Here is a 19720-nt window from a genome sequence, read left to right as displayed (position 1 = left end):
CGGGTCTATGCGGAATGGCAGGGCCGGGTCTATGCAGAATGGCAGGGTCGGGTCTATGCAGAATGGCAGGAGAGCTCCCAGAGTCACTCCTTCTGCAAAGAAAAAGGGACGCCTTCCTAGGGCCAGAGGCCCCAGCAGCTCTCACTGAACTCTGGAGAAGCTTCAGGACCACAGGTAGAGTCCAGAAGTATCTCTAATGGCCTCAACTTGGTGCCTATATTTATGCCACTTTTCAGAGGTGTCTAATCTGTATGACCTGTTAATTTTCTTAGGTGGTGCCGCTCCACACAGCCAAGCTTTATCTGTCCCAGGTTTCTGTTCATGAGGTGTTTTCATAAAGTAGTGGTTGATGGGTCATTACAATGTCAATGTTGATAGCATCCAGTCTGTCCAGATAATTACTATCTAAACATATATGGTAGCAGGGAATATCCATGGAGCAAATAAGAATGAATGAATGAATGCAGTCTTCAGTTAGTGAAGTGTGCCTCCAGGTGATGGGATGCGTAGAGACTAAAGAGCACTGGTTTTAGAGTCGGACAGACCTGGGCTTAGTCCTATGTCAGTGACAGATTAAACAGCAGAATGCATGTTTTACAACTCCAAGTGCCAGCTGGCATTAATCTCACAAACAAAATGTTGAGGAAAGAAATCTGACACTGCAGATAAACTCTATACATTTCCACTTATACCAAGTTCAAAACCAGGCAAAAATTAGACTATACTGTAGGAAGTCAGGGCAGAATTTGTCCTTAGTGCAGGGAGGTGTTGGAGACTGGGAGGGGCTGGCTGGGAAGCCTTGTGTCTGGGCTTGATTGTGTGCTGGCTAAAGACTGATTCCAGTGAGTGAAAACTCATTGAATGATATTGTTTTCCATGTAAATATCATACTCTAATAAAACAGTTTTAATGGAGCAAGCTAGATAAAACAAGCAAAGTCCTGTGCTGGCCACTTTAACAATTGTCTATAAATGTGGTACTCAAAGTAGGAGACCTGACTCTGGTGCTGGGATGCCAAATATTTTATTATTTTCAGAGGAAAAAGAGCACAAATTGAGGGGGAACCCTCCCAGATGTCAACAGTGCCTTGATGGGTGGTGGGTGGGTCTCACGGCAGAGTGTAAAGCAGCTTGGTCATCGCCATGCCCACATAATAAGCCAGACAATGCCATCTTTGTATGGGGGGGGGGGAGTCTGTGATTTGGGAGCCACAACTCTGGATCACCATGCTAGTTTGAAAGCACTGATTGAATGCAATTTGCTTCCAGTTGAACCTTCGTTTCCCCACCAGTAAAATAACTGTCCTGATGTTCCAAGGTTTGGAGGGAAGACGAGCAAATTAAAGCAGCAGACATCAGACAGCAAATACTCTCCAAGTGCATAGGGGAGCGAAGGCTGTGCTCGTAACCAGCCTTCTAAGTAATTCTTTTTTTTGTTTGTTTTAAAGATTTATTTATTTATGCATACAGAACTAGGGTACAGGCCAGAGGTGCAGGGGTGGTGAGAGGATTCACCAGAGACAGAGTGGGAAGCAGAACAGGCTGACTGATAAAGTACGCTGCTGAGGGGAGCAGAGGGTGGGCCAGGAGAGGTCACCTCCAGGGCCGGGATCGAATTCATGCTGAAGTGGCTTGAACTTCTTAGTGCTATGCTTTAACCTGCCGTGCCCATCTAAATAATTCTTAATGGGGTGCCTCCTTGGGGTTCTACTCTACAGAGGCACTGTCCAGCATAGTGGCCACTAGCCACACTGGACTGTTTCACATTTGGGTTGCTACTGGCTTGAAAAGAGATGCCATAAGGGTGAAAGGCATATGAGATTTCCCTTAATATGAATAATAGAATATGAAACAGCCATCCATTTTTTGTTGAGCACACAATGAAATTTTTGCATATGTTGGAATTTAATAAGACATATTATTAAAATTTACTTACTTCTTTCACTATGACTACTAGAAATATAAAAAAGTCTGGCATTGGCTCAAATTGTGTTTCTATGGCACTGCAATGCTCCAGGGCATCAGCAGTGGAATTTTCGAGGCTGGACCATATGTAAGATCCACAGCAACAGCAGAACTTGCTGGTTGAGCTCACATGCCCTCTGTCAAGTGCCTCCAATGAGCTCCTTCCAGCCCCCTGGGGAACGTAACTATTTGTTGTCTTGTTCTACAGATTAACTACAAGGCTGTTGGCTCCCTGGACCCAAGTGCGGACCTCTCCAGCCAGAGGGGGAAAGTATTCAAACTCCGGAATGAAACCCACCACCTCTTCGTGGGTCTTTACCCAGGTACCACCTACTCCTTCACCATCAAGGCCAGCACAGCGAAGGGGTTTGGACCCCCTGTCACCACGAGGATCGCCACCAAAATTTCAGGTATCTCTCAAAACGGGACAGGAAGAGGGTGGTTTTATCACCTCTCATTCCTAATTTTCCTGGAAGTAAAAAGGCAAAGGCAGCTGTCACTGGGTGGTGCTGAGCAATTTGAGTGAGGCGGGCTGGGGGATATTATTCTCGTAGTCTCTTGAAGAAGGCCTAACCCACGGATTTCCTAAAGTGTAAATATATACCTTAATTAAACGAGACCAGAGACAGTTGCATTAAGTAGTATAATTTTTTCATGCAAATTGATTTTTAAAAATGTGATTTATTTTCAGGAGTATTCCTTTTGGCAGTGCGAGGCACAGCAGCCTCATTAAATGTCTGATAAATGAACAAATGACGGCTATAGAACCATGTCGCTCTGAAATTTTACCTATCGTCACCAGTGGAACGCCCCCACCCAGCATCCACCTCAACCTCAAGACAGAATTATTTCAAAACCCTTATACATTTTATATATATATTGAAATCTGTGTGATTCTGGTCTGCATTATACATATTTTGCAAATGTCTGCATTTTTTTCATTTTTTTCATTTGTCCTGATACCATAAACATTCGCCATGCTTTCATAATATTACTTTCATTATAATGTTCTGTCAAGGGCTTGGGCATAACTTAATTAAATAAATATCCCCTTGTGGTTGGGTATATTTGGTGCTTCTGTGTTTTTAGAAAATAATTTGTCAATAAACATGTTACAGGATAAAGTTTGCTTCTTCACTCTGGATCATAACATTAGGGTTAAATTTCAAAACTGAAATATTGAATTGAATTGGATATGGATTTTAACAACGCTTAGTACTCAGTGGCTCAAATGGCCCTTGTACCTTCTTGAGTGATAAGATTAAGACACTGCTCTCCCATTCCTCTGGGGGTGAGAAGAGGGTCTCCTAGAAAATGGGGGTAGAGCAATCGAGGACCTAGTTCATGACTTAACCGAACATTTCAGTGTGCTGGCGAGGTTGACCTGGCATCCACATCTTAAGTACTCAGAGCTTTGTTTTCTCTATCTGTTGATGAGGCGCAAAATGCCACTTTTTGCTTCGTGAGCATTTCTGGCCACTTTGCTCCTGCTCTCTGGCACAGGGCAGGAGCCATTAGATGGGTGGGACATCAGGGACTCCGGTGGTGAGTGGGTTTAGAGCCCGCGCTGAGTTCACTTTCTCTTTCTGTTCTATGCTCAGCTCCGTCGATGCCCGAATATGACACAGACACCCCGCTGAATGAAACGGACACCACCATCACAGTAATGCTGAAGCCTGCTCAGTCACGGGGAGCCCCTGTCAGGTGAGGAGGGTTTGTCACTTGGAATGTACAGTTTTCCCCTCTGCACAGTCCTACCTCCAAGTGAATCAGGCCTCTGGCAATGCCACAGGCGACACTGGCCGGGGCAGGGCTTCCTGGAAAAGGAGGTTCAGCAGCTCCAAGTCTGGTGCAGACAGACCATTGAGCCAGAAACCTCACAGGATAATAGAAATGGTGCAGAGGAAACATGGAGATGGGAAACTGAGAGCAAGGGAAAAGCTCTGGAACACACCAAGGGCACATTTATTGAGTAGGGTTGGTGGCCTGGAAATGGTCTGGCAAGGTCACCTTTATATAGTGGACCCAAGCATCCCCCTCTGTTACTGAAGCCGACAGAAGTGTCAGCCAAGGGGGCCTGGTGGAGGTGGATTTAGTTCAGTTGCCCTCAGTCTTGTGCTGCTGAGGAGCTATGGGAAGGGTAATTCGTGGAAGCCAGCAGAATCAGACGGGAGTAATGATCACCATGTGTTAATAGACAAAAGTGTGTTCCAAGAATGTGACTTCAAATAACCAGTGAGTAGCAGTACTACCTCTTTGTTTGAGGCAACTCAATGTCAAGGTCACAAAACCAATACGTGACAAGGCCCGGACTTAGATCTGGACCTGCTGATTCTGGAGACCAGCCACATGTCATCTGGATGGCCCAAACCAACATTCTTAGAAAGTTGTTTCAGTTTCCACAAAAAAAAAAAAAAAAAAAACAACCTCTTGCAGGTTTCCCTGAGCCCACATAATCTTAATGTGGACATCTGTTTAATAAGCTGAAGCATCCAAAGGCGATGGTAAATTCAAAGGTGAGAATGGAAATGCCCCGTACCAGTGAGCGATGACAGTTGACAAGGAGCAAAAAGTAGGACAACTGTAAAACAGACCCAGGAATTCCAGAAATGAGGCTGTCTGTTGCTGCGGCCCTCCCGGCTGTGGGGGGTTCAGCTCTTGTTCCTGCTCTGCCACCCCCTCCGCCAAATATGACACTCGGTTCCATGTCTTCAGGTTAAAAGCCTGCTAGCTTCCACTTAATGAGCTTGTCCCTGCTGTGTGCCTGTCACTGTACATAAACTCGCTCTGTCCTCCCAGCATTACAATAATAGTCTCCCCATTTTGCATATATAGAAACTGAGATAAAGAGAAGTTAATTGAATTGACCCAGGCCCCAAAATAAGGACACAGGATGGGCAGAATTTAAGCTCAGATCAGCTGACCTTAAACCAACCCTCATTTCATCAGACCACACCACCTCCCTCGGAGAAAGTTGTGCGTGATATATTTGGGTGACATTTCCATTGGAAAAAAAAGATTTAAACAAATGTCACTGCTCCGAGGGGCAAGGCTTGGTGTCTAGAAATGCCTAGCTGCTTTTCTTTCCAGGCTCTGGATCACTGATGGAGGGTTTGCACTCAGTTTCTGGAATTATTTACAGACGGTTACTTGGGCATTTGCCAAGAAGGGACAGAAAATAACCAATGTCACCAATAATACTTTCAGGACAACTGCAGTGACAACGACAATGTCAGTAGATTTCAGCTACTTCCACCCTTCTCCATCTTGACCACTGGATGCTGTTTTGGGAAACACAGAACATTAGGTCATTTGACAAATATTAATTGAGCACTTGTTATGCCTGAGAAACTAGCTAAGCAATGGACATGTAGGCGGACACAGGAGAGTTACGCCTTCCTTTTAAGCCCTATCATCCAGGAATCACTCATGTGGATGGGAAGAGAGGTATTGAGCCAGTAAGGATAGTGACTGTACTGATTGCAAAGTGGATTGATTGATTAGAGAGAAATGAGGATAGCCCAGGCAAATGGAACAGTGTGAAGTCCCGGGGGGTGGGGGGGAGCAGGACCACTGTGAGGTCACCCAGGCACACTACAGTGGCGTAGAGCTCAGTAGATGACTCAGGAATTGAGTCAAGCATATCTGGGATCCTGCTCTTTTAATTGATAGTTCCTCACCTACCTTCGTATCATCTGATGGTCACACCGCCAACGCAAAAGCTCAATGGAAAATACCATCTGTTGCAGCAGAGGGAGGCGAAGTCTAGGATATTAAATGGTGTCCCAAGGTCATGGAATTTGGTACATGCACCCAAAACATGGGTCTGGCTTCCTTCCTCTGACTTCCTGTGCCTGAATTACCTGTGATGACCGGATGACCTTCACGTGGGGTGATGTGGAGTAAACCTCCATCAGCTAGGGATGAGAACTAGGTGGGGCTCCTCTAGCTCTGGACTGTGTGGGTGCAGCCCATGGCTTGTGGACCCAGCAACTCTCTCTGGGGGAGACCTGTCCATTCTCAGACAGACTCAGATTCTTCTAGAGCATCTGTCTCCACACCCATCAGGTAAGCTGTGCTCTGGCTCAGGCTGAGCCCCGGTCCAGCCTCCGCCCCACCCTTCATGCACCATAGGTGTGCTTCAGTCTGTGTATCCAGAGAGGCTAGGAGGGAGGGTCACCTCGTGGGGCCCCTGGACCCTCCTTCCTCCAGCCAAACCGCACGGCAGCTTGGCCTATTTTTCTAATACTCCACAATGGAGATTTATTGCTTTTGCATTGCTTTCCCCAGGCCTTCAAGGATTTATTGGTTTTTAAGTGACAGAATCCCAGAATTGCTTAAAAGATCAATCACATAGTGACTAGAATCTAATATTCAACTCCGACTCACACACGCAGAGGCTTCTTCCCCACGCCCCACCTGTCACGCTGATGTATCTGTAGTAACCTTCATCAGAGAGTAACTTGACTGTGAATTAATCACGAGCTTCAGTCCCTGAGTGAGGCTGGGGGCAGAGCCCCAGACCCTCTGCAGACTTTTCCCTGGATTCCCGGCTGCCTTCCTTGGAGAAGTCTTTCTCTCCTGCTCCTCCCTTTCACCCAGGCCTGGAACTTGTCCGCCCAAGGGGACAAGAGGGGTTCTCCATCCCCGTGCCCCTCGCCTGCCAGGGCAGCTCACCGACTTGCCTGTCATAAGTTTCAGTTCATCCCCACTGAGCTGCTGTGGTGGCCCTTCAGAATCACAAATCGGATCCACTTAAGTTCCCTGCTTAAAATTCTTAAATGGATCACTGATTTTCTACCACATTAAGTTCAGGCTTCTTAGCACGGAATGCAAAGCCTATCAGAGTCAGCCTTCACCTTCATTTCTGGCTTTATTTCCTTTCACCCGGCCCCCTTTACCTGGTTTGACTCGGTAGTGCCCTAGTTAGTGCCCTTCATCCTTCTTTGTTGAAGGATGTCCATTGTGTAATGCTCATCTGTGTGTTTCCCTGCGCTGGCCCCTCACTAGACTGATCAATCAGGAGGCCTGATCCTCAGGGGTTCCCCTTCTCAGGGGTGGTAGGTGACATTTAGTAAATACCCAAGAAATTGACAAGGCCATAATGATTAATTAAGCTACTGACACCTGGTAGATGCCAAATCCTGGACCCGCCAAGATACACTTGTGCTGCTCAGGGTCCCAGGGAACTTCTGCAGAGAGGGAAAGTTCTCCTGTCCAGCTGCGCCGTCCTATGGCCACCACTAAGCCCGTGTGGCTGCTGAATACTTGGAATATGATTAGTGCAACTGAGAACCTCCATTTCCTCATTTTGTTTTTCTTAAAAAATAAATCTATGGGCCCTCCCTGGTGGCACAATGGGTTAGGACGCAGCACTGCAAGCTAGCCGCAGCCGCTTCAGTGTGAGTTCAATTCTCGGCCCCGGAGGTGACCCACATGGAGCAGCAGACCTCTCCTGACCCGTCCACTGTTCCTGTCAGCAGCAGTGTACTTCGTTGATCTGCCTGTTTTGCTCCCCACTCTGTCTCTGGTGGATCCTCTCACTGCCTCTGCACCTCTGGCCTGCACCCCAATTCTGTATGCATAAATAAATAAATCTAAAAAAATTAAATTTATGAAGCCACACATCTCGTGGCTACAATTTTGGACAGTGCAGATCTATAAAGATGATCAGAAAGAGCAAACGTGCTGTTGAGCCTATGTACCTGGTCAGAGGTTTCTGTGAGGCCCCAGCACAGAGGGGTCTCAGGTGCGCGGAGGACTTCCTGGAGGCAGTGTTGCCTGACCTGAGAGTTGCTGGATGAGGGGAGTTTGATAGTGAGTAAGGGAAGAGCGTGGCCCATGATGCAGTGGTCCAGACAGGAGCCTTGGCAGGGAAGGTGGAGTGTGCTTAGGAAACTCAGCAGACTGGGGTAGAAAAATGGGGCAGGGCCAAAGGATCAGGCAAAGAGTGCTTCACTCTGGGTCTGGACTCGATCTGGGGTGGGGGCACAGGACATTAGTCCTCAGGTATCCAATACTGTCCTGAGTAGCCAGCCTTTGACTGCCACTCTCTGCCACACAAGACCCTCTCTAGCTCTCCAGCATCCAGTCCTGACCTGCTGCACCTGGGACCATTGCCTGTCCAGCAATGAATGCATCAGCTCACTGCCACTCTGCTCTGGCCATTCTGTCAGGAACTTGATTTTCAGCCTCTCCCAGTTTGTGACCTTAAGGACAGGAACTGCATCCCAGCAGTGGTACCTGACTGAAAACTGAGATTTCTTATGCTCTTTCTGCCACAGTTGAATTTCTGGTTGGAAACACTGAAGTCCAGAGGATCCTGGAACCAGATCCAACCTGATGTTGACTCAATGGGAGGCCTTGGGTCAGTTACTTACTTTCTCTGAATCTCCAGCTATTGATAAAATGGCAACACCCCAGTCACCGATTGTTTTGAAGGTCGGGTACGCTGATGTGCATAAAGTGCAGATGGTCTCTGCTCAACTTGTTCTTTGGGTTAGCCATGCTGTTGAGACAAGATATGGCCCCTGCCCGGGACAGCTGTGGACAGGATTGTTTTCTGAGCCCTGCTGTGAGCTGATGTCTGTTTGCTAGGTCTCCCTCGCTAACATGGGTGATCCACTGCCTGCTGTGTGCTGTCTAGTGGTTGACCTGTTGGAGAACACACAGTTATCTCCAAGGCTTGGGCAAAATCCTCAAGGCAATATCACCTTAGTAATGAATCTCGAATGTGAGCCAAATCAATCAAACAGGGCTAGAATGTCTCAATTCCTGAAAGGCTGGCACACCCCAGGCTTAGGGCTGGGGCTTGGGAGAGTGCCCCCAGATACTGTGAAATCAAAGAAAGCAAATCCAAAACCCTCTACAGAAGGGTATGGGGACCCACGTGAGCTTCCATAACAGACCTTATGGACCTGGAGATCAAAGGAGATAAAAAGAGTGCACTCAACAGTGCTCTCTTCGTTTGTCCTTCTCAGTCTCAGCGTTTCTTATAAGAAGGGGATCGATCAGACCCAGGCTGGGGGGTTGGGAAATGCTGGTGTTAAAGAACCCGTAAGGAGCCCGGCAGGATGGCAGCAGAGAGACGATTCCAGGGCGGCCGCACATGGTGAGGCTGGGCGTGAAAGGGCCAGATAAGGCAGGATTTGTTTAGCGCCGCAGTAAGGAGACCTTTACTAGCAATGAGGAGTCAAAAAAAGAAAAGTTTTAAAAAGTGAACAATAGGATCCATCTTTTTAAAAGGTCTTTCTGGCATCAGTGTGAGGGCCAGATCAGAGAGACAAGAGGGTCAGACAGACCCACTGCAGGGAGACAGCAATAGTTTCCAGATGAGACCTGAAGGAGAAATGAGTGGTGTCAATGTGGCAATGGAGAGAAAGTTCCAAAGAGGTAAAACAAGCAAGCTTTGGGGTGGCTTCTCTATGGGGTAAGCAGGTAGTTGCATGTGAAAGGTGTCTCCAAGACTCTGGTTTGGCCAGTGGGGTGGTGGATGAGCCGTTCTCAGAGCCAAGGAATGCTGAGGCCCGGAGTGTTATGAGACCACACGAGGAGAAGGTGAAGTTTGTGAATGTTTCTAAAGGTCTTTTTGAGAGCTCTTCACTTCCTGCTGAGAATCCCCGGTAGCTTTGCACTTGACAGGTGCAGCTAGGTAGGACTCTAGATTCCTAAATACCCAGTGATTAGCTATAGTACAAATTGTAGATCCCTTCTTTGAAAGACAGAAAAAAAATTATTGGTAAGAAAAGGAAACAATTGCCAATTTTCCTCCAGGATGCCTTTAATAACTGTGAAGCCCAGAGCGGGAGCGCGTGAAACAGCCACGGAATTACACCAGTGTGCCAAGCTTCAGCGAGCAAGATCAGGCATCATTACCATCTGAGTCTTAGATTTCAGCCTCCTCCAATGTCCAGCTGGAAGGGAAGGTGAAAATGGAGGGGACTTACTGGCAGGCAGCAACGGGAGGTGTTCTTGAGTCCCTGTGTTCATCAGGAGAGATGAGAAACTGAAACTATGTCTCAGTGTTCTTTTCCTAGACTCATTTGTTTCACTGAGTTCCTAGCTCTTTAGCCTGGCTTTTCTGGATACTGGAGACTGAAGATGAAAGGTGCTCTCTGGGCCAGAGGCGCTTCCATATAAACTGTAAGATTTGACTCTTCAAGAAAAACCTGTTGTAGCCAAGCCTCCTGGCATGCTGGACTTCCTCACACCACTTAGGGAAGAACAGGAGCCAGATACAAGATCCAAACCAGATGCAAGAATACACAACCAGACATAAGGAAGGGTGGGATGAATGCGCACTACACAGAGCTCTTCCCTGTGGGGCCATCCCACAACCTAGACACGCAGCTAAGGAGACACGTAACTATGGTTACAAGGACCTATAACTACACCCGTGAAACTACTCAAGGAACAGAGTGAGTCTGGCGAGTCTGGCCCAGAGCTCCCATCAGAGGACCATGAGGGTAAACAAAAGAGAAGAAGGATGCCACTCAGATAACCCTGTGGTTGGCATTCACTCGGCACACCCTAATTGTTCTTGGAGTCCCTTTCTAAACCCCCCAATGCCCTTCCCTACCAGGAGTTGTCGCTAGTGTGGAAGGAGTCTGTATTATATTCCTTAGGCTTAAACCAAAGAGGAAAAGCAGGTGTTTTGGAAAGAATATTTTAAATGGAACAAGAGCAGTTGCTGGAACATGAAGCATGAGTATTCTATTTTGGACTGTCTGCCATCTGGAGACATGGAGACAGAGGCTGTTTGGCGGGTGGGGGGGGAGAATGTGGTTGCTGTGTTCACCTCCTGCCATAAAGACTATTTAAACTCCAAAAGGCTGGCCCTCTGGAGAGGCATCCAGCAGGGGTTTTAGACTGGGCACTCATTAGCACCCAGGTAGTGTTGAAACATGGGAGATGTGGCTGACCATAACCGGGACAGTGGACAAATGCCCAGGCGCAAGAGTGAGCTCTATGACACACCACTAAGAGACCACACAGATGGAGAAGATGGCCAAGGAGGCAGAAAGAACACCGGGACGGCAACAAAACCAACAGCTGAAGGAAGAATCTTTTGTAACATGCTGGCTGGAGGTGATGATATTTTCTCACCACTTTCCCTAAGAGATGCACTAGTTCTTATGGTAGAAAAGAAAAAAATATTCAGGACAGTTGGTCCAGGACCATAGGAAAGGGGAAATGATGATATCAGCAAAAGTCCATGAAAATGGACATAGTTAAAAAGAAAAATTATATAAACGTACATAGAGAAATTGAGGATCGCTCCATTCTGTTCTTAGAGAAGCTGAGGGACAGAGGCCATAGAGAAAGAGGGTCAAAGTGTCAGCTGTGGTAAGGAACTCTACTGGGGGTACTATGACCCCAGGCATGACTCTGTTGGCAACAAGGTGGATGCATGATAATGGATTCAAGTTGAAGGCCAGTGAAGTCAAGCCTTTCAGTGAACAAAGAAGTCAGGCCTTGGCTGCAGGCTGTGTAAGCAGATGCGGTTCTCTTAAGCTGATAGCCCCACTTTGGGGAAGTGGTGAATCCTTTGCAAGAACAACAGTGGCTCTGCGAGATGCCTCCTCCTGGGCTCCCTTTTTCTCCAACATTTTCTGCCGACTTCCACTTCTCACTCTGTTCTGGGCCTGGTGACAGTTTGCATCCCTGCTTTGTCTCAGATCTTGCACAGCTGCTGACTGATGGCTCTCGGTCGCTCTGTCTGCGGCTGCCCAAAGGTCAGACTTTCAAGCCGGCCTCCATCAAGTGCGTTTTTATAGCCTGATCTATTGATGTTCTCGGAGCTAATGCACGGATCTGTGCCATGTTAGAGTCCAAGGAGGTTTGCTCTGCTCCACAAAGCGTCTGCACGGTGCCTGCCTCAGCTGCTGGTAGCTACACAGCGAACTGGCTCCTCTCGACAGCTGTGAAAGATGCGACCAAAGCCTGGCTTTTGGTAGGGAAAAACCCTTAAAATTCTTTGCCACTGGCCACAACTTTAAGGGTTGCTTGCCCCCTTTCATGGAACAAGCCATCCTTGTGTGTGTGTATGTGTGTGTGTGTTGTCTAGTTAGTTGCAGGGCTTTTCTGTTTAGCATCTCCTCTTTGGATGTAGGGTCACTGAACAACTTATAAAGACGATCAATGTGAAAAAGTAAAGGTGCATGTATAGGACAGGCGATAGCAACCCAGAACACAAGGTGACCCCTGGGGAAGACTCCAGATCTGTCCCATGCTACATGGGCGATTTGAATTAAATTAAAACTTCAATTCATTACTTGCCCACACCTTGTTTCACATACTCAGTACCCATACGAGTAGCCTCCATACTGAGTAGCATTTCCATCATCACAGAAAATTCCATTTACTACATTGCTTTGGCTAGTAGGAGGGCTGAACTATTCCAGCTCATGCTTGGTTTCAAAGAGACTTCTAATGCAGAGGGAAAGGACACGTAAATGTGAAATCTAATGGGGCTTGGACACAGGCATAAAACACAAGCCCCCCAAGCCAGAAATGGGGTCTAGCTGGACTGACCTTCTGCTGAGACCCTGACCTACTGAACTAGATTTCTCAGTTTCCACTGGATCACCCTTAATGATGAAGTCTGGGAAATGGTTTAGATCCAGAGTTTTCAAGCTGTAGAGAATCAGAATCCCCCAGAGAGCTGGTGAGTGTGCAGATTCCTGTCCATCCCCGTGGGTCATGGTCGGGGGAGGAGGCTGAGAAGATGCCTTGTAAACAAGCCCCGGGGTAATAGTGATCTACTGTCCCCAGGCCACAGCTCCTACAGGTGACCTCAGCTGTGGAGACCAGAACAGTACAGGAACCAAATATTTTCAGCCGTGGTGCCAATATTGGCCATTCTCATGATACGCGGAAACGCAATTGTCCGGTATTTTGAAGGTGCCCCTATTGATTCTACAGCTTTGGAACTCCTGTGTCTCCTTTGGTATGTTTTTCAGCTGGACAATAATCAGGTTTAGCTCATGAGAACTGAGCGCGATTTTCTGCAAGTTTCTGTTGCCCTGTCCATGTGGAGGCTAAAACACACCCCAATTTCCTTCTTATGCTGACAGTCACTGGTGTCTGCAGTGTTCATGGCTGGTGTTGCGTGTTGATAGCATCTCCAACTCTTGTCGCTTGTATGCAGATATGGAGCTTAGGTAGGAGATGGATGTTTGGTGAAACTGAGTGTCAGGATCTGAACAAATCTGTATTCTTTTGTGGAAGGCTGGAACAGCCTGGGAGAAACAAATCCATTTCCAACTTTCACTCTATAAAAAGTTCCCTATTTTCTTAGATCAGACAAAATATACTGAGTGCCAAAATGCTGCCTCACTCTGGGTGCGTCACTCAGCTGAGTTGGAATCCGTATGCATTGTCCCCTCGGGCCAGTTTTGATTATGTTTTTTTTCCTTTTATTGCAGTCAGCAAATCTGAATTTGCTATTGTGGGGAGAGCAGGAAGAAGAGGGGGGGAAAATGAAGGTTTTTAACCTTCATAAAGTTCAGAGGTTCAGTCTGAATAAGCACAAAAACTTTCAGTGTGCCTCTGAATTCCTTGAATTTGCAGAACTGCTTAGAATCCCCAGAGAACTACCTTGCACCTAGGATTCAGTCCTTGCTTTGTAGCTAAAAGGGAGTGCTGAAATTACAAGTGAGAAGCAGAGTTAGAGAAAGTGGGAACAGGAATCAATGTAAAAGAAAAAAAAAAAAGGGAGCTTGGTCCCAATCCAGGCTAAGTTTCAGCCTATTGTTCAATTTCTTCAATTCAAAGCCATCTGCTTCCCACGGTTCTCAGATAAAGTCTCCCCTGCCAGGACACCCTGTTCCTGCTTAATTGAAATTAGTTTCCAAGAATAGTTGTCCAAAGCAGTTTTCTGCAGTAGGAATGTTTTGAAAGTCACAATAGCTGAAGCTTTGGGATGCAGATGTCTACCCGTGAGCCAGATGTTTCAAGGCATCAAAGTCTTCATCTTTCTTCCCAAGCCAGGAGTTCTCTCTTTGGCCTCTGCCAGTCACAAATGGCTCCTTTGAAACTGGCACCATCTCGCCAGCGGGGACCTGTAAGACTGCAAGTGTGAAGGGAAACAATCACTTCCATTCAGGTTTAGAGCAATGTGTTTCCCAGGCTTAATTATACCACAGGTATATAAATTACAGAAACATGTTAATGCTCCCATGATTAAAATTATAGAGTGCCTAATTGAAAAAGCATAAACTGAATTGAAGAATTCCTAATTATAGTTTGCTTGGAGGTGTTAATTTCCTCTATAATGAATGCATAATTTCTTGGAACCTAAAAAGGTGGTCTCTTGCATCAGCACGAAGGCTGCAGGCAGTTGGGATCAGGTTGTCATCTTTCCGCTCAGGAAGTCCTCAAGAGAGAAAGCTGACAAGGATCAGAGGGGGGACTTTGGAATGGAGCTTGGAAAAGAGGGAGAACTTGCTGTCTTGTGGGCATCTCGGGACCCAGGACCTTAGACTAGGAAGCCTTAGAAAACTTTTGTACGCCTTTCTCCTTCCTATATGCAGGCTCAATATTTTGGTAAATTTTGTGCCTATGAAATAGTGGTTTTCAAGGTTTAGTCATAGACCAAGAGTGTTACCTGAGAATTTGTTAGCAATGCAAATTCACACCAAATCAGGGACTCTGGGCATGGAGCTTGGCAGTCGGTATTTCATAAAGCTCTTGCACGCTGGAGTTTGAGAACCACGGATGTAAAGAGCAGGTTACAGACACTCAGTGTCACATCCTGCTAAGTTTGTTGGGCGCCTATTCTGCATCAAAGCCTGCACCTGGTGACTTCCCCCACACCCGTTCATTTTATGCTCAAAACCTCCCATTGACGTACAAGAAAATGAGCCTGTTTTCTCAGGCGAAGAAGCTTGGATCCAGAGAAGCTGGCTTGCAGAGCTCATGTTAACTGAGAATTTCGAGGCCCTGTCGGTCGGTTCTGATGGAGATTCAAGCACATTACATTGTGATTTCACGCCCACCCCCTTGTAATCTCATGCTTGTCATCAACATCTTGGTTAATAAGAGCATTTTCTAAAGAACTGTAGAACTTAAAGCCATTCTACAGCAGGGAGTGACTTCCAGGGGCCACATATGTTGCTAATGCTGAATCTAAACAAGGGAGGGAACTAAGGACCTGTCAGCGTAGAGTGCAAGTGTGCAGTCTTCCTGGGCAACCACGTGAATGAATCTCCTGAGCACAGTGACCGCCGCAGCCCCCAATTAGGGATTCCTGGACAGCACACTCATGTCTTTCTCCTCTGCTTGGATGTCTTGATTTTCTCAGGTTTCTTATTTCTACTTTAAACACACCAGTGACTTATTCTGTGTATGTGTGCACATGTGTACATTTATATTTACACTTGTGTACAGTAAAAGTAGGTTTCGGCCAATCCATCGCCATCTGAAACAATAGATTTATGTTCCTATCTTATAGCATGCTATCAAAATTTTGAGTAATGCTTAGCTATTCCCATATGGTTGAAAATTTGGGTTGTTTCCTTTCATTTTTTGTTATAAGTAACCCAACAATAAACATACTTATGCATGGTTTTCTTTTGCTATTGTTCTTTAAATAGGAAAATTCTCAGGAGTGGAATTACTGAAATGAATAAATGGAGCTAAAATGTATTGAGTGCCCATATTTATATGCTAGACACTGACAGCCAATTCATATAAATTAACCTTTTACATTCCTTAATTAAAAAATCCCCACGTTGCCCCTCCCTGGTGGCGCAGCGGGTTAAAGCACAGCACTAAGAAGCTAGAGCCACGTCCGCTTGAGTTCGATCCCCGCCTGCCCCGGAGGAGATCCACAAGGCATGGCAGACCTCTTCTGACCCTCCCGCTGCTCCCCTCAGCAGGGTACTTCGTAGATCTGCCTGTTCTGCTCCCCACTCTGCCCCTGGTGAATCCTCTCACCCTCTGCATCTCTGGCCTGTACCCCAGTTCTGTATGAATAAATAAATAAATCTTTAAAAAAAAAATCCCCAAGTAACAAGTGCATGTAGTTGGGAAATCAGCTAGTCAGATCATACAGGATCCCATACTTTTCACTCCCCAGTCCTGTGTCCCAGAGACAACTGCTTTTTAATTCTTGGTCTTTTCTTCTGGGAATTGGCAACATCATTACATTGTAATAGTAACATGCTATTGTAAAGTTACTGATTGAAGACATTGTCTGTTTACTTCCTGCTATTATAAATGAGAATGTGCCTACCATAAGTCATCCAGGGCCTTCATCCTAGCAACTACAAGTTATTTAACAATTTTTAGTTAAATAAACACACAGTGGCTAATTTTATGATTCTATGAAAAGCAGGTCACTTCAGAGCCAGGGTGAATCTACCTTTGTAATGTCTTATGTAACTAACTTAAAGCTTACTATGTACTGACACTATTTTAAGTACATTACATATATTAACTCAGTTTATTCTCATTAAAACCCTATGAAGTAAGAACAAGCATTATCCATATTTTAAGAAGACGAAACTAAAACATTGAAGTTAACTTTGTGACCTTCAATACATGCAGTTAGTAAATTGCTAGTTTGGGATTCAGACATACACATCTCCACAGTATGAACTTTAAACCACTCTGCTAACTCTGAACTCTTTATATCTGCACGGTCCTTTCCTTTTTTTTAATTGATAATAGATTGTACAATTTTTCTGTTTTACTCAAATAGTATCTTTATTAGACTATTGATACACTTTTCCTCCCACAGAGCTCCATCATGGATTTACTATTAAATTCTCTTTCTTTTCTCTGTTTCTTTTTTGGTATTTTTGTTCTATTTGTTAGAATTCAATAATCTTGCCAGTTCTACCACAGTTTCACCAAAATGGGTTGTTACATTGGGTTGTTGGAAAAGTCATGACACATTTTTACTTGAAAAATGTACCCGAAAAAAAAAGTCATGACTTTTCCAATAGCTCAACAATTTACATATACTTTATTAATTTAATGTGTTTTAAATGGAAGCTTATGATCATTTCAATTTGCATTTCTTTTCTTTTTGGCAAAGCCCAATATTTTCCCATGCATTTTAATAAGGCTGTCATTAAAATAGTTTTTCCATTTACCTGTGCCTGTGGCTGTCAGTCGGGGTTAATTTGTTCTCCCCAGAGCCAATGTCTAGAGATATTTTTGGTCATTGCAACTTGGAGGTGGGGAGAGGTTTGTTACTGGCATTTGATTAGTGAGTAAAGGCCAGAGATCCTGCTAAACAGCCCACGACATACGGGACAATCTCCACAACAGCGATTACCCAGCCCAGTGCCAGCAGTGCTAAGAGTGAGAACCCCTTGCTTATGGGAACTTGGTCGGCTTCTTTTTTTTTTACTTTTATAGATAGATAATTAGATCAGAGGCTTGTATTCTTCTTGGTCACAGACCTTTTTATTTCTTAAAAAATAATAAAGGTCCCAACAAGCTTTAATTCATGTGAATTTTGTCTATCAATATTTTGCTGTATTAACAATAAAGCTACATTGAAAACCATTTAATTCACTTAAAATTAATAAGCCAATTCCATATTAATATAAGTAACATAATTATATTTTCCAAAACAGTAAAATTAAAGAGAAGAAATGCATTGTTTCACATTTTTTGCAAATATTTTTAGTGCCTGGTTTAGTAGAACATAGTTGGAGTCTCATATCATTTCTATATTTAATCTGTTGTGGTGAATTGGTTGAATTATATAAAGGGAATTCTAGATTCCATATATATGGAGAAAGGAGGGGTATTTTAATAACCGTTTAACTAAGTGTGGTTCTTCCTTATTGTTACCCCAACACTTAGAGCCGTAGTTACCTAATATTTAGTAGCAACACAACTATATCAGTGAAGTTTTCATATTCTGTTACATTAGAAAAAGTCAATTTAGATTATACTTTGAATAAATATTTTATCCTTTCACAATTCTATAACTTTATGCAATGAGCTTTTGAGAAATATTAACTGAATTATAAAGAGTTTTCCAAATGTTGACACATTTCATTATGTGATATCAAAATATTTTATTTGCTATTATCACCACCAATTTCATCAGTAAAGTTCTCAAGTATTGGGAACCTGTCAAGCTCAAGGTGATAGATAACAAGTTTTCCAAATTCTGATTTTCACTTGAAAACTCAATTATGAACAAATACTGTTTTCCTTAAAGTAACAGATAACCTCATTGATTTTAGAGAAAACATTTACCAAATAGCTAAATGTTAATAAACACAACTTGTCCATCATTCTCCAAGAAAAAAAAATGCTGTTTTATTCAAAATGGCTAGTTTAGCATGCAACTCAATCAGACTTTTTTTCCTTAAGAAATCATAGTGCTTCAGTAATAGGAGATGTGATTCACATGAACTTTCACTGGGTTGCATGATTTTTTAAAAGGCAAATACATTAGGTTAAGACTTTATACAATTCACTATTTTTATTGCCTCACCAAGGTCATTCTCAAGACCCACTGGCATTTGTGCTTTTCATAGTGAGCGTGTGGTGGGGGACTGACCGAATGGGTCCCTCCACCTGGATTCACACTAAGGCACCAGCAGTTTCCCTACCACAGCATTTGCACTTGGTAAAACAGGCAAATGAAGTCAGTATACAAGCAAAATTGTTTATGTTACAGAATCCCTTAAAGGGTGGTAGGTGTCTTAAAGAGTTCATAGATCACATTTTGAAAACTGCTAGATTACATGATTATGTATTTGTCAGTGTTCTCTGTCTCATCTCATAAATTCAGAGCAAGGCTTCCACAGAGGGAAGCTGATGTACATAAGAGTGTCTTTGTGAGCTTGTCCAGTTCTTATTGCTACGCCCCACGTCTAGGCATTTGTAGTGGAGCTCTGGAATTCACAGTTAATGCTGTCATTGGATGGGGTCCTGGCATGTATAGTTTTCTGCATTCCAGCAAACAACCTCATTGATGGGTGGTGGGCTACATTTTCCCTAGGAAAAAATATTTTAATTCGCGCTATATTTCTTTTATATTCATTTGCCCTATCTGGTACTAAAATGTCAGTTACTATGATTAATTTAATGGTTAATCACTCCATTTACCTTTTTTGGAGCTTAGAAGGACGTTTTGAGAGTAATTGATTTCAGATGGTCTTATGCAAAGTGCTCAGAATGTTTTCATTTGACACTTTCCTTCCCTTCCCGTAAGCAAATGTCTGTTGCATGTAGAAATATTGGAGGCACCTACTGATTACTTCTTTACAAACAGCCACCTCCCTCTGGAAAAGCTTTACTCTGGGTTTAATCGCCAAATTTGGAGCCTAAAGCCTATTGAAGCTTGCTTTATTCAATTTCACTTTTTTCCCTTTGCTCCTCTCACCACATAAGGTGACTTTAGAAAACAGCAGTGACATTTCAGCTGAAAACTTGGCAGGAGGGTAAAGGGGTTGCTTCCCAGGATATCTGAGGAAGAAGGCAGCATTGGGAGTCCTGGAGTGAAGGAAACAGCCTGGCTCTCCAGTGGGGCACATAAAACTTTAGAATGTTTATTAAAAAGCAAAACAAAACAAAACAGGAAGCTTGTTAGTTCCCTAAAGTGTTCTATTTCACTTTATTGCTTTTCAAAATTTAATGTGCAAATGAATTAACCTAGGATCTTTGAAAATACAGATTCTGACTCCAGCAGTCCAGAATGGGGTCTGAGATTCCACATTTCCAGCACTTTCCTAAATAGGGAGGCCCTGCTTGTGCCTGAGCTGGAGACCGTATTTGCCTCT

At 44.5% G+C, this 19720-nt stretch overlaps 1 protein-coding gene across 1 annotated transcript in view; it reads left to right on the top strand.

Annotated features, from left to right (window-relative positions):
- Nucleotides 1–19720, top strand: part of PTPRT (protein tyrosine phosphatase, receptor type, T) — a 617594-nt gene that overhangs the window by 416418 nt on the left and 181456 nt on the right. The window contains exons 9-10 of the mRNA XM_004687014.2: nt 2173–2374; nt 3566–3668. Coding sequence (XP_004687071.1) covers nt 2173–2374; nt 3566–3668 — 305 coding nt within the window. The remainder of the gene's footprint in view (nt 1–2172; nt 2375–3565; nt 3669–19720) is intronic.

Source organism: Condylura cristata, unplaced genomic scaffold (genome assembly GCF_000260355.1).
Source record: "Condylura cristata isolate star-nosed mole 26May11 unplaced genomic scaffold, ConCri1.0 scaffold00022, whole genome shotgun sequence".
NCBI lineage: Eukaryota > Metazoa > Chordata > Mammalia > Eulipotyphla > Talpidae > Condylura > Condylura cristata.
This window is presented reverse-complemented; position numbering and strand designations above follow the sequence as displayed.